At 38.0% G+C, this 16,008-nt stretch overlaps 1 protein-coding gene across 1 annotated transcript; it reads right to left on the reverse strand.

The window, feature by feature from the left end:
• Positions 1-12,073: 12,073 nt before the first annotated feature.
• On the reverse strand, positions 12,074-12,579 carry LOC117026717 (60S ribosomal protein L21-like; the record flags this gene model as incomplete). The annotated part of the gene is made up of 1 exon (XM_033113677.1): positions 12,074-12,579. A coding segment is annotated over exon 1 (474 nt), but the record flags the coding sequence as incomplete, so codon positions are not given.
• Between the last annotated feature and the right edge of the window lie 3,429 nt (positions 12,580-16,008).

The following is a 16,008-nucleotide window of genomic DNA, read 5'->3' on the forward strand; positions in this document are numbered from 1 at the left end:
TGTTTTCAAGATTTTTCTTTGTCTTTAGTTTTCAGCAGTTTGATTATGATGTATCTGGGTATGGATTTCTTTTCGTTTATCTTGTTTGGATTCAGCAAGTTTTTTGAATCTGGAGGTTTAGGTCTTTAACCAAATTGGGGAAGTCTTCAGTCACTATTTCTTCAATTTTTCTTTTCAGCACCATACTCATTCTCCTCTCTTTTTAGAGCTCAGATGACATGAATGCTAGCCCTTTTGTTATTGTCCCACAGTTCCCTGAGGCTCTGTTCATTTTTTTTCAATTTTTGTTTTCTCAGTAGTTCAGATTGAAAAGGAAAATCAATAATCATTAAACTATTAGTAATAATAAAAAGGAGCCAATATAGGAACTATACAAAAATATCCTTAAAAATAGAAGAGTATGGCCCATAAAAGACCAAAGAGCACACACCAGAAATAGTTTGCCATGGGAAAAAATGAAAATCCTGACCAAAGATTTATAAAGGAATTCAAAAAAACTTAAACAAAAAACCAGAATTTGTGAATGAGAAGCTTAAACAGAGATAAAATAGCCCAATAAAAAAATAAGATAGGGCCGGCCCAGTGGCTCAGGCGGTTAGAGCTCCATGCTCCTAACTCCGAAGGCTGCCGGTTCGATTCCCACATGGGCCAATGGGCTCTCAACCACAAGGTTGCCAGTTCGACTCCCGTAACGGATGGTGGGCTGCGCCCCTTGCAACTAGCAACAGCAACTGGACCTGGAGCTAAGCTGTGCCCTCCACAACTAAGATTGAAAGGACAACAACTTGACTTGGAAAAAAAGTCCTGGAAGTACACACTGTTCCCCAATAAAGTCCTATGACCCTTCCCCAATAAAATCTAAAAAAAAAAAAGATAAAGGAGATTAAAAAAATGAGCTTGCAGAGCTCAGAAAAGAAATGGAGAAAACATAGAAATAAAGGAGAAATGAAAGTCATATTAGAAAGAGCAAAAAGAAAAAGAGATATTGCTGAAGAAAAAGCCATAAACATGGGAGGAAGCCTTGAGAAAAGTGAGTAAAATGAATGAGAATATAACAAATAGTTTTAAAAAGCTTAAAAGGATTAAAGAGAAAATGACACATATAAAGAACAAAGGAGATCTACCAGATGTATGATTGCTATTTCTGAATAAGAGAATAGATTAAATGGAACAACAACATCAACAAAAATGTTCATATATATAATTCAAGAGTTCTTCCAGAAATAAGAGATGAAATTTAGCTTGAAAGAACAAACCTGTCTCAGGCAAAATTGACATAGAACAAGTAACTTCAACACATATCCTGATGAAGTTGATGGATTTCAGAGATAAAGAAAAATACTATGAGAATCCTTGCAAATAAACCAAATCACTTGTGAATGGGAAAAAAATTCATTTGACTTCCAGCCTCTCTATAACAACATCCAACTTTAGAAGATGGAAGAGTAATGCCTACCAAGTCTTCAGGGAAAGAGAATGGGTGCCAAGCCACACTGCCATCCAAGTATAATAGCACAAACAGATGTTTTTATAGTTCCCAAGAGCCTTTCTTGAAGACACAACTGTCTGATAGATTTCTACCAACAGATATAATAGTAAAAATGACTAGGAGCGATCAATGGGTCCATTAAAGGGTAAAGCAACTACAGACAGAGAAGCATATAAATGTTATATATACCATGATTATATAGATAGAAATCATAATATAGTCAACACATTCTGGAGATCCCAGAGGGGAAAAAAAGATGGAGGTGTGTAAGTATTCCAATTTCCTCATATTTCAAGAATTATTTAAAGCTAATAATAGAGATGTATTTTTCTCTGAAGGTATAAATTCACTTTAAGAAACTTGTTATGTCTAGAGACTAAAGAGCATTTATTTATTTTTAACATTTTGTTCTTAAATGAGTTTAGATTTACAGAAGAGTTGCAAGGATAGTACAGAGTATTCCTGTATATTCTTCCCCAAGTTTTCTCTAATGTTAGCACCTTACATAACCATTGCTATGGTACGAATGTTTATGTCCCCTCCAAATTCATATGTTGAAATCCTAATCCCCAAAGGAGATGGTATTTGGAGGTGGGGTTTAAGTTATGACACTGGAGCTCTCATGAATGGGATTAATGCCATAAAAAAGGAGGCTCCAGAGAGATTCCTAGCTCCTTTGCTATGTGAGGACAGAGAGAAGGCACCCGCTATGAACCTGGAAGAAGGCCCTCACTGGGCCATGCTGGCATCTTGATCTTGGATTTCTAGTCTCCATCCGCAAGAAATAAATTTCTGTTGTTTATAAGCTACCCAATCTTTGGTATTTTGTTATAGTAACCCGAATGGACTGAGACAACCTTGGTACATGTATCAAAACTAAGAAGTTAAAATTGGCACAATACTTTAAAGTAAACTACAGACATCATTTGGATTTCCCCTTTTCTTTTTCAAGATCTAATCCAGGATACATTGCATTAGTCATTATGTCTCCTTAGTATCCTCCAATCTGTGACAATTTGTTGGCCTTTGTCTTTAAGGAACATTTATTTTTAAAAACTTTTTATTATGGAGAACTTTGAAAACATACAAAAGTAGAAATGATAGTATAATGAACACCTATGTACTCATCACTCAGCTTCAACAATTGTCGCTATTTTGCCAATCTTATTCTATTTATTCACTGCCCCAATATTTTTTGCTGTCGGAGTATTTTAAAGCAAAATCCATACATGTTTCGGTGAACATGTATACCTAATAAAGACATTGCAAATAATATAAATACCATGCCACTATTACACCTTAGAAAACGAACAGTAATTCCTTAATATTATCTCATCCCAAGCTATATTCAAAGTCCCCCAATTCTCACAAAGATCATTTTCCGTTAGTTTGTTAACATCAGGATCCAAGCAAGGTTCATATGTGGTATTTGGTGATTATAGCTCTTAAGTTTCTTTTATTGTGTAACAGCCTCACTTGCTTTTCCCCCACACCATTGATTTATTGGAAAAACTAGATAATTTTCCTGTGGGATATATTATATTCTGGATTTGTTAATGCTTCTACAGGGTATCATTTAACTCACGCTCTAGTCCCTGTATTTCCCGATAATTGGTAGTTAGATATAGAGGCTTGATCAGATTAAGGAGTTTTTTTTTATAGACAAAAATATTTAATAGTTGATGCCATGTACTTCTCATCATGTCACATCAAGAGGTAGATAACGTGTGTTCTCTCTCTTGTAGTGATGCTAAAATTGATTAGTGGGATCAGGTGGTACCAGCCTGACTCATCCATTATAAAGTTTCCTACCAATCTTTCCCCTAAGGGTTTTAGCAGCCATTGATGAGCCTCGCTAAGATCCATTATTCTATCAGGATCTGGAAAATGGTGATATTCTTATTTTATAATTATTCGGCATATTATCTGGAATTCTAAAAAGAACTTTCTTCACCAAATGTTTGATTACCTAAAAATTCAGTTCATATACAGGAAAGGCAGGACGTTTGATTCTTTTTCTTTTTTTAAAACCAATGTTCATCTTTTTCACCCATAGCCTCAACCCCCAAGAAGTACAAATTGCCAATTATAAAAGTAGTCATGGGGATATAAAGTACAGCATAAGGAATACAGTCAATAATATTGTAATAAGTATGTGTGGTGTCAGATGGGTACTAATTGGGGTGATCACTTGGTAAGGTATACAAATGTCTAATCACTATGTTGTACGCCTGAAACTCATATAATAGTCTATGTCAACTGTAATTGAAAAATAAATTTAAAAAATCCTGACCTCTAAATCAAACAAATGAACAAATAAATACCAACTTCCAGAAAAATGGACTGGGGTTCTAGCTAACTCCAATGATACAAATGAGCTTTGTTGGTTTTTGTTTCATTTTTTTAGTATCAAAAATTTTTTTAAAAAATGGATGTTAATCAATTGCAACACTTATTCATTTTGATGTTCAAATTATCTCAAACCAGCGAGAGTGCTTTCAAGTTGATGTCTGTATGTTTTTGACAGAAGAGAAATCATTGATAGTTTCTTTGCTTATTTTGTACACTTCCAATCTTTGTGTGGAATCAGCCATTTCTCTAAGGAGCCCTGTTTCCTTTAGGTGAAAATGGTATTGAGAGGCCACCATTTTGGTACTGGTGTGCTCACTGCTCCTGAATCACCATTGTCTCTAAGGCTTTTCAGTGTACAAAGCTAAGAGATGCAATTTGTTTTCTTGGAAAAAAATTTAAATCATAAATTTACACTGATATTTCCAATTTGAACTTATGATTAAAGGGTCTATACTTAATTTATTTGATTTTATATTAGCATCCCTCTTTTATCTTTTGTGGAAAATATTGATTCCTAACAACGTTACATAATTATTAATTAGGTTTATTGAGTGTGTGGTGTGTGTGTGTGTGTGTGTGTGCGCGCACACATGAAAATAGCCATACTGGTTACTACCTAAGACTACTGAAAGCAGTTGAAGATTTTTTTAAAGTGCTTTGTCTTTAGGGTATATTCCAGTAGGTTTGTGTAGTCAAAACACTATATTTTAAAGCAATTTGAAAAAATTATTTTTCACTGTGAGGACATGCCACCATTGATGCATGAATGCCTCTAGCTGGCATAACCCAAATCATACCCCAAACCCTGGCTTCAAAGGAGCCTTTTATCTTTCCAGATTCTACACACTGAAATGTATGTTGAACAAGTCAGTCTGCCAAACGTACCTCTGTAAGGTTATAGGCAAGGGATTCAAGGTTGTCTGCTAAAAGGTTAGTGGAATAGAGGATCAGGAAGTGTGGTGAATACCTGCTTTGGGGAAGTGAGGGGAAATAGATTCAGAGACACATGGAGAGATTTCTGATTAGTGCTCGGGACCTATCTGAGGAAAGAGAGCCTGAATTCCTAATGGCAATTACTTGCACGACTGCATCTGGTAGCTCAGGTAAAAGGAGAGGAGAGTGGGCTTTGCAATGAATAAAAGAACAGGGGACTCAAGACGCTGAGGTGCAGGCAGTAGGGGAATTGATGTGAGATACCATGAAGCTCTCGGCTGGAAAAGAGAGTACATGATAACAGATAGAAAAATAATGATTAAGCACTTGCACTGAGGCAGACACCATTCTAAGCACACTTTACATCTCTTAACTCACTTGATCCTTACAACATGTTAGGGCAGGTATTATTATTACTATTATCCTCTCCATTTGACAGATAAAGAAACTCAGGTCCTGAGGTTAATTTAGTGGCTGAGTCAGAATTTAAACTCAGCAGTCTGGGTCTAGAGACAGAAGCAATGAGACATTATTTTATACCCATAATCTGGCAAAAAATTATAAAAGCTGTAACACCTATAGCTGGTGGGGATATGGATTAAAGAGTACTTGTGCACATTGCCGGTGGACACTGAAGTATTATGACCATCTCAGAAAGTAATCTGGTAACATCGTTAATATTAAAGTATTGCATTTCCCCAGCAACTCCGCTCCTGGGAATCTATCCATAAGAAGGAAAGTATTAGTAAGTAAAGACATGTGTAAAAGGTTATTTTATTGTAGTTGCAAAAAAACTGGACGCCAAGTGAAAGCCTGTCAATAGGAAAATGGTTGAATAAATGACAGTATATCCACACCATGAAAATTATGCAGCCATTAAAAAGGATGCATTAGTGTTATACCAGGCGTCATGAGAGAATTCCATGAGGAATTATGATTTGAAAAAACAAAAACCAAGATGCAAAATTGCTAGCACAAGAAAAGGAATAAATTTGAATATCATCATTTTGCAATCTCTAATGAATTAATGGATCTAGGCGTCAATCACCATAACTACTAACAGCACAAAAATTGTCAACCAGACTCTTTACTTCCTGAAGGAAGACTACACCACCATCTATCAAGTAGTAATAAAAATTGGACCTGCATCTGCTTAAGCCTCTGGAGCCAACTATAACTTCCAGGGAATACAGAGGAAAGGGCATGTTAAACTAGACCATAGGAATACAATCACCAGAATCTAGACTGTGGGAAACGCTTGTTTTCTTCAACAAATATACTGCAAGAAAAATAAAAGTGATGGAATGGAGGGGGAAGTTATAGATTTAAAAGAGACTCAAAAGACATATCGACCAATGCAAACTCCATTTGGATCTTGAGTCAAGCAAACAGTTTTTTTCTTTTTACAAAGCCATGTACATTTATTGAACAACTGGAAATCTGACATTGATTGGATATTCAGTGATGTTAAGGAATTATTTTATTTACTTATTTTCTTAATGTTTTTGTGGTTTAAAAAGAATCCTTATCTTTTAGAAACACATATTGACAGATGAAATGATATAATGCCTGGCATTTGGTGCAAAATAATAAGGAAGCAGAGTAGGTAGAGCTATAGCTAAAGTGAGATTGGCTCTAAGTGGAAAACGGTTGAAGCTGGATGCTGAGTGTGTGGGGTTCATTATACGACTCTTTCTACTTTAAAAAACATGTTTGAAATTTTTCCACGATAGTTTTCTAAAATGTTATGGGAGGGGTGCTAGATATATTCTATTTCCCTCTCCAGATCTACTTTCCACCCTTTCCTACCATGCTTTGTGCCTGGGAAGCTGACCTCTGTGGACAGAATCAATGGGTTTGGAAAATGGGATATGGGATATCTGTAGGAGATGGAAGAAGGAAGAAGAGTTGGGGTTTTTAATTTCCCAGGCTCCCTCCCTGATGAGTCACAGTGAGCTGGCTCCCTCCTCTAATGACCACAAGTCTCAGCTCCTGCCAGAGCCCTCTCCACCCATCTCTTTCTACTGCTGGTCCCTCCTCTGCCCCCAGGGTGCCGCCCTCTCCCTAGTGGTTTCCCTATACCCTGCCCACACTATTATAAATAACCCTTATTCAACTTTTCTCAAATGACCCAATTTGAGTGTGCCATCTGTTTCTTGCTGGGCCCCTTCTGATACTGGAAGGTAACTAGCAGCAACAGGCAGAATCAGGAGAGGAAGCCCAGGGGAGTGGGGAGGAGGCAGCAGTGGGATTGAAGTGAGAGGAGAAGCAGCAGAGGACAGAGGTGACAGCCAAATATTTAACAACGGATAGACCACAGGCACTGAACAATCAGAATGGACTCCAGGTGTAAACACCTAGTCCTGATACCAGCACTGACACATCCCAGCTGAATTTCAGCCCTGCATGAGTTGGATTCAGATCTGTAGGACAGGATTGGTTGGGTTATTTGAACCCAAGTTTTCCCAGATGGTTGGGGCCTGGTGGTTAGCGGGACCCTCAGATTCTCATGTCCCAGGGAAATCTCAGCTGCCAGCAGGGGCCCTGGTACAGCTGGAAAGCCTTGGTGGCTTCTGGGAAAACAACCCGTAAATTCTCCCCAGGGAGCTGAGGTGGGAAAGTTAAGTGGTGGCTTCGTTAAAGGACAGTGCTCGGGCTGCAAAATCCAAACTGGGGGCAGGGTCTCCTTCCCATGGTGATATCCTAGTCGCACACAGCAGAGGAAACCAGGCAGGGGGCGTGCAGCGGGTAATGCTACAAAGATCATGGGGTTCCATAATTCTATTGAGCCAAAGCTTATTTTAAAATGTTCTAACTCTAAAATACATGCATTTAACATTTTACATAGCTCATAGTCCAAAATGGTTCAGAAATAAAAAGTGTAACCAGAAAGGTCTCCCTCTAATGCCTGCCCCTATCTTCCCGTTCCCTATCCTCCCAAACTAGGCGGCCATCTTAACCCTCCAGGGATTTTTTTAGTGTGGGTATGAGCAAATGTGAATATACACCCTCACTCACTCTACTCCTTTTAACACAATGCATGCTTTCTTCTTCTTTTTTCCCTTAAAAACGTATTAGAGATTTTTTTTTTGATTTTTTAAATTTATTGGGGTGACAATTGTTAGTAAAATTACATAGATTTCAGGTGTACAATTCTGTATCACATCCTCTATAAATTACATTGTGTGTTCACCACCCAGAGTCAGTTCTCCTTCCATCACCATATATTTGATCCCCCTTACCCTCATCTCCCACCCCCCACCCCCTTTATCCTCTGGTAACCACTAAACTATTGTCTGTCTTGTCTATGAGGTTTTTTTTTTCCTTAGACGTTTATTCTTTATATCCCTCACACTGTGGACCCCCCGCCCCCATCCACTATCTCTCTGACATGGCACTGAGCCATCCCATTTCCACTATCTCCACTCCCAATGCTGTACTCTGCCTCTTGTAAATGTATACATACCTATATATACATATATATATAATATTATAGTTGGCATTCATTATTGTTCAGCTTCAGGTGTACAGTGCAATGATCAGGCATCTACATCTTCCCTGAGATGGTCTCCCAAATGGGACATGTGTATTAGAGATCTTTTGATATTGACACTTGATATTGAGCTTCCTGGTTCTTTTGTTCTAGCTATGTGATATTCCATTGTACAGTAACATACTGGAGGTGCCAAAAATATGTATACACATTTTAAGAGATGTTATCTATGTATTACTTAGTAGTTCGCCATAATCAGAAGTGTCTGGACGCTGATGGTAACCACTTTGAGCACCTCTTGTGATTGCAGAAGTCAAACGTGACTTGTATTCATCTTTTGTGATCGGTATATATTGAGTATTACAATTTTAATACAGTTTTTTCCTTTCTTAAAATGTGTATACATTTTTTTGGTACCCTCTGTATTTAAGTATCCCTATTGATAGAAGTTTAGGTTGTGTCTAGTCTTTTGCTATTAGTAACAATACACAGGTATTGAGTGAATGAATGAGTGAGCAGGTGAATGTTCAAATGGATAAACTTGTGCCTGGATCATTTTCCATGTCTGCTCATATGTGTGGGGTAAATTCCTAGAAGTGAAATTACGAGGTCAAAGATCATATGCTCTTGTAATTTCATGGATACTGCTAAATTGACTTTCATGGAGGTTGTGCCAGTTTATACTCCTTCCTGGCAATGTCTGAGAGTGGCTGAGGCCCCTTAAAGATAGCTGTGGCAGGGGTAAGATGTACTCTACAGTTGCTTCAATTGAAGACAGTGTCCTGTGGGATCTATCTACCCAGCTGGGCACTCTCACCAACCCTCTTTAATCCCGACATTCCTGAATCCAGGCCAGACCTACTACGATATTAGCTTTCTATGGCTGCGTAATAAATTACCACAAACTTAGTGGCTTAAAACAACATGAATTTATTACTCAGAGTTTTGTGGGTGAGAAATCCTGGCACAGGTTAGCTGGGTCTTCTGCTCAGGGTCTTACCAGGCTAAAATCAAGGTGTCAGCCAGATAGGGCTGTGATCTCATCTGAGGCTCAGGGTCCTCTTCTAAGCTCATTTAGGTTGCGGGCAGAATTCATTTTCTTAGGGTTATAGAATGGGGACCCCCCCATTTTCTTGCTGGCTGTTGGTGAAGGATCTCTCTCAGCATCTACGGTCTGCCCTCAGATCCTAGGCATGTGACCCTCTCCTAACGTGGCAGCTACATCTGCAAAGACAGCAGGAGAATCTCCCTCCAGTCTGCTATGGCAGAATCTTGTATGATATAACCTAATCAATGGAATGATTATCCCATATTCACAGATCCTGCTCACATTAAAGGGAAGGGGATGATACAGAGCATGCACCCAGGGGGCAGGAATTGGAGGGCCATCTTAGAATTTTGCCTACCGCATCTTCATTTGTTCCTGAGCCCAACTTTGCCCAGCAGTTGGCTTCCGCCTGTATTCCAGCTCTTGCTGACCTGGCTGCTATCCCTGGTTCAGGGCTCCACGTAAACTCCTCTTCATCCTGTGTGCACCAGGGTACCCCCTGATTGGTCCTTGCCTAGACCATACCTGGGTTTATTGGTTGATGGCTGCATATTCATGTACTTCTAAAGACCAAATCGTTTTACCAGGTGACTCTTGGCTGCCTGCCTCCAGCATTAGGTGTTCCTGCCTAAGCCAAGCCATGAAGGCTGGTTGGTCCGTCTGGGGTAGGATTCAGAACCTGCAAGTGACATGGGCCAAACGCTAAGCCCATGACTACCAACTATGCAAGTCACCTCCTTGCCCTTCCTCCCTCTTCTTCCTCTGAATACTCACACTTGAAGAGGGCCCACACTGATTCATCAATGCCTGTCTTCATGGTCGTGTCTTTAATACGGATTTCTCCTGGATCTTTTGGTCCTCACACAGTCCTCTTTAGAAACTGAATGGCTAAATTATTAGTATAATTCCTTCTCATCTTAACACATATTTCCTAAATGTCTTAGACTTACCAAAAAGAAATACCGATTCCAACAGTCTCTGTTTCAGAGTCTCCCCTATCCATCCCCACCCTTCCAGCCCCCCCCTTTCTCACCAGAGCACCACAACAGGAGTTGTGCATGCCCAGAAATAAAATCTTTTGACTTGACAAAACTTGTCTTTTTAGTTTTTGCAACCCTATTTGTAATGCTAGAGGCATTTTTCCCCCAAAAGAAATATTTTATGAGTCATTAGGAAACTATTATCTGGTAACCACATCTGAGACCATGGCTGTTTTCTCTCTAAGCAAGTTTAGATATTTTGAAAATTTACCTAGATAGGACTGAAATATTTTCAGCTGCAAATTCCTCTTTGATGCAGATGAACACTGTGTTAATCTTTTTATATGTAAATCACTACAGTTAAATTACACAAACACGCAGAGCACCGAAAGAGATTTTTAAGTCCTTTATGTCTGGGGCTAAGAACACCAGATAGACATTAGCACAAACTCCTGTCTTGCCTTTACTGATGACTCCAAATTCTACAAAGAGTAATATATGAAGAATCATCTTTAAATCATCCATAAGTAAATGTTAATATCTCTCTATATTAGGTGCCAGGGTTGACTTTAAAGAAGGTGGCAAAAGGTGCATCTATCTCGCTCTTCTACTGCCTTGCCAGCATGTCTGAAATGATACTGTTAGATGCTTTTCCTCTTAGTCCTATAGGCTTTCTGCCCTTTAGGAGTCCCTCTACCTTATTTCTTTTTAAATCAAACATGTTATTTTGAGAGAATTGTAAATTTAAATGCAGTTGTGTGGAATAATACAGAGAGTCCATGTATCCTTGACCTAGTTTTCCCAATGCTAACATCTTGCAAAACTATCGTACAATATCCCAACCAGGATACTGACATGGATAGTCAAAGTACGGAACAGTTCCATCGTCACAAGAATCCCTCACATCGCCCTGTTATGGCGACATCCACTTCCCTCCCATTGCACCCCTTCTTGAATCCTGGCAACCACAAATCTGTTCTCCATTTCTGATTTTGTCGAAAAAAGTTATGAAATGGAATCATACAGTATGCGGCCTTTTGAGATTAGCTTTACTCACTCAATTCTCTGGAGATCCATCCAAGTTGTTATGTGTATCAATAGCTTATTCCTATTTTTAGTATATGTGCCGAGGAAGCGAGCACTGCTTATTCCTTTTTATTTGTTCATGGTATGGATGTACCACAGTTCAACTGTTCACCTGTTGAAAGACATCTGGGTTGTTTCCAATTATCAATAAAGCTGTTTTAAACATTCATGTACAGGTTTTTGTGTGAACATAATTTTCATTTCTCTCAGATAAATGCCCAGGAGTACAAGTGCTGGGTCATCTGATGAGTGTATATTTAGTCTTGTAGGAAACTGCCAAACTGTTTTCCAGGGTGGCTGTATCATTTTACCACCCCCACTCCTCAGCAAGGTATGAGCGATCTAGTTTCTCTGCATCATCACCAGCATTTCATGTTGTCACTACTTTTTATTTTAGCCATTCTGATGAGTGTGCATTTTCCTAAAGGCTAAGGATGTTGAACGTCTTCCTGTGTGCTTATCTGTCATCTGTATATCCTCTTCAGTGAAATGCCTCTTCATGTTTCTATATCCATTTTCTAAGTGGATCATTTGTTATTGTTTTTTAAACTATTGAGTTTTGAGAGTTCTTTTTTTTTTTTTAGGACACAAAAGTTTTCTTTAAATATTTCTTTGGGGGAGGGGACACCACACTCCTCAATTAAGAGAAATATTTTTACAGAGGTCTTTTATTTTTTTTCCACTTGTGCCATGAATTCATAGGGAATGGGCTCCAGCAGCTCAGGCTCCTTTCCACTGGTTCTCACAAAGTGTGCTTCTCTGGGTGGGGCAGGCTGGCGTTTCAGTTGAACCCAGGTACCTTTCTCTTTGGCTTCCTTCTTTTTCTGATCATTTTCCTTCACCCGTTTCAGGAAGCTATCTCGGCTCTTAGAGTGCTTAATATGCTCAATACGAACATTAATTCTCTTGGCAAGAATCTTGCCCTTGACTTGTTTGTTTACAACAATGCCAACTGCATGCTGAGTAACATTGTAGACCCTTCCCGTTTTGCCATGGTGACATTTGTGGGGCATTCCTTTTTGAACAGTGCCCATTCCCTTGATGTCTACAATATCACCTTTCTTGTAGATTCGCATGTATGTGGCCAAAGGAACAACTCCATGTTTTCTAAAAGGCCTAGAGAACATATAGCGGGTGCCTCTCCTCTTTCCCTTTGTGTTGGTCATTTTGACGAATTACTGGAAGATGGCGGTCCCGGCCGAAAACCGAGAGTTCTTATGTGTTTTAGACACCAGTTCTTTATCAGATATGTATGTGGTTTCCAAATGTTTTCTCCCAGTTTGTAGCTTGTCTTTCCTCTTAGCAGGGTCTTTCCCAGAGCATAAGTTTTTTATTTTGTTGTGGCCTGATCTATCAATTTTCCCTTTATTTCTTATGCTTTTGGGGTCAAGTCTAAGATCTCTTTGCTTAGCCCTAGATCCTGACATTTCACTGAAGAGAATATATGCTAGCTTCACCTGCAAAGTTAACTACAACCCTGTTTCTCCGAAAATAAGACCTACCGGGACAATCAGCTCTAATGTGTCTTTTAGAGCAAAAATTAATATACGGCCCGGTCTTATTTTACTTTAAGACTGGGTATAATATAATATAATATAATATAATATAATACAATATAATACCGGGTCTTATATTAATTTTTGCTCCAAAAGACGCATTAGAGCTGATTGCCTGGCTAGGTCTTATTTTCGGGGAAACACAGTATCCTAACTTCTAACAGTATAGATTACTGCAGCCTGTTTTTGTATTTCATAGAATGATTCCCTTCAAAAAATGGAAATACCCCTTGGAAATTTAATGCCTTAAGACATCATTGACCAACACTTTTTAATGGATTAGGTCATCATATAATCTTATTTATGTTTAATCATAATACATTTATTGATAATAATTAATATTACAAAGTACTTTAAAGTTTATAACAGCCTTTCTCATGCTTTATATCATTTGAGCCTCACATGTTCTCATCAAGTGGATTATATTATTATCCTCATTTAAAGCGAGAAAATTGAGGCTCAGAGAAGTTGAATGATTTGTTTATGGTCACCCAGGTAATTGGCAGAAAGATTTAAGAGCTCCAGGAGAAAGAGAACTTCTTTGTCCCCCTTGTTCATGTATCAATTTTAGAGAAGGTTCTGATTGGCTCTGCTTTGTTCATGTGACCAAACATCTGTCAAGAAGAGGGCAGGGCACTATGATGACCCTACGCCCCCGGGTCATGTGGAGTTGTAGGAAGAAATGGGAAACCACGCTGGACAGACAGAACTTCAGTTACCATAGTCCCCAGTAGGGACAAAATCAATTCTATCTATTCCTTGATTTTTATGGAAATGTTAACATAATCAAAGTCTCTCTGTATCCACATTGTTATGACTCATTTTAACAGTTCAGAATCATATTTTACAAAATCCGGAATGGACAGTAGAGAACATTTATCTCATAGATGTGGAAAAGAAGGCTTAAAAGAAAATATCTTGCCAAATTTTATATAAATACTTGCTTTACTCCATTTTTACTTATTATAAGAATAATATTATGAGATTAACATTTTTTAATGAAAAAAGTTTGCAAAATGCACATAGTACAACATAATACCTACAGTTAAATATGTTAAGAGGCTAGATCATATGTTAAGTTTTCTTACAAAAAAAAAAAACTACCACAAAAGAACACAAGGAAATTTTTGAAGGTAATGGCTATGTTTAGTACCTTGAGTGTGGTGACGGCATCGCAGGTGTATGCGTAGGTCCAAACCTATCAAGATGTGTGCACTACAAAAACATGAAGCTGGACCACCTTCTTACACCATATACAAAAATAAATTCAAAATGGATTAAAGACTTAAATGTAAGACCTGAAACCATAAAACTCCTAGAAGAAAATATAGGAAGTAAATTTGCAGATATTACTCTTAGTAATATTTTTACTGATATCTCTCCCTGGGCAAGGGAAGCAAAGGAAAAAAATAAACATATGGGATTACATCAAACTAAAAAGTTTTTTCACAGCAAAGGACACCATCAATAAAAGCAAAAGGCATCCTACTGAATGAGAGAAGATATTTGCCAATGATACATCTGATAAGGAGTTAATACCCAAAATTTATTTTAAAAAACTTATACAACTCAACATTAAAAAAACAAACAACCCAATTAAAAAATGGGCAGAGGACATGGAGACATATCTCTAAAGAGGACATACAGATCGCCAACAGACATGAAAAAAATGTTCAACCTCACTAATCATTAGAGAAATGCAAATAAAAACACAATGAGATACCATGTTTCCCTGAAAATGAGACTGGGTCTTACATTAATTTTCGCTCCAAAAGACACATTAGGGTTTATGTTCAGGGGATGTCATCCTGAAAAATCATGCTAGGGCTTATTTTCTGGTTAGGCCTTATTTTCAGGGAAACATGGTACAATCTCACTCCTGTCAGAATGGCTATCATCAAGAAATCAACAAAAAAGTGCTGGTGAAGATGTGGAGAAAAGGGAACCCTCATGCACTGTTGGTGGGATTGCAGATCGGTGCAGCCACTATGGAAAAGAGTATGGGGGTACCTCAAAATATTGAAAATGGAACTACCTTATTATGACCCAGCAATTCCACTCCTGGGCATCTATCCAAAGAAATCCAAAACACTAATTTGAAAAAAATATATGTACCCCTATGTTTATTGCAGCACTATTCACAATAGCCAAGACATGGAAACAACAGAAATACCCATCGATAGAAGACTGGATAAGGAAACTGGTACATTTACACAATGGAGTATTACTCGGCCATAAAGAAGAATGAAATCTCACCATTTGCAACAACATGGATGGACCCAGAGAACATTATGCTAAATGAAATAAGTCAGATGGAGAAAGACAAATACCACATGATCTCACTTATATGTGGAATCTAAAGAACAGAATAAATGAACTAACAAAAAGAAATAGACTCAGAGATATAGGGAAAAAAACTGATGGTTGCTAGATAGGAGAGGGTGGAGATGGGGGAGAAGGTGAAGGGAATAGAAAGCACCAATTAGCGGTCACAACATAGCCACAGGGATATGAAATACAGTTTGAGGAATATAGTCAATAATGTTGCAAAGATCACGTAAGGTGCCAGGTGGGCACTGGACTTATCAGGGGGATCACATGACAGACTGCGTAGACGCCTGACCACTGCGCTACACACCTGAAGCTGAAGTAAAATAATACCAAATGTCAACTATAACTAAATATATATATTTATTTAGTATATTTAATTAATATTTAATTAATTTAGTATATAATATATTTATTTAGTATAACTCCACACACACACTCATGGGATGTGGAGTACAGCATAGGGAATACAGTTAACGGAATTGTAACAGTTATATATGATTTCAGAGTTGTAGTATAATAGATTGGGGGAGGGGAGTTATCACTTTGTGAAGGGTGTAAATGTTGAACTATTACATTGTTTTGTATACCTAAAACTAATATAAAAAATCCCACCGCCCCAAAATAAATAAATCTGTGAAAAAAGAGATGTATGCACTAAATGTATGCAATTTTTATATATCAATTATATCTCAATAAAGTTAAAAAATTATTCTATAACCTCAATACTCAATATAATAAAT

Source organism: Rhinolophus ferrumequinum, chromosome X, assembly GCF_004115265.2.
Source record: "Rhinolophus ferrumequinum isolate MPI-CBG mRhiFer1 chromosome X, mRhiFer1_v1.p, whole genome shotgun sequence".
Lineage (NCBI taxonomy): Eukaryota > Metazoa > Chordata > Mammalia > Chiroptera > Rhinolophidae > Rhinolophus > Rhinolophus ferrumequinum.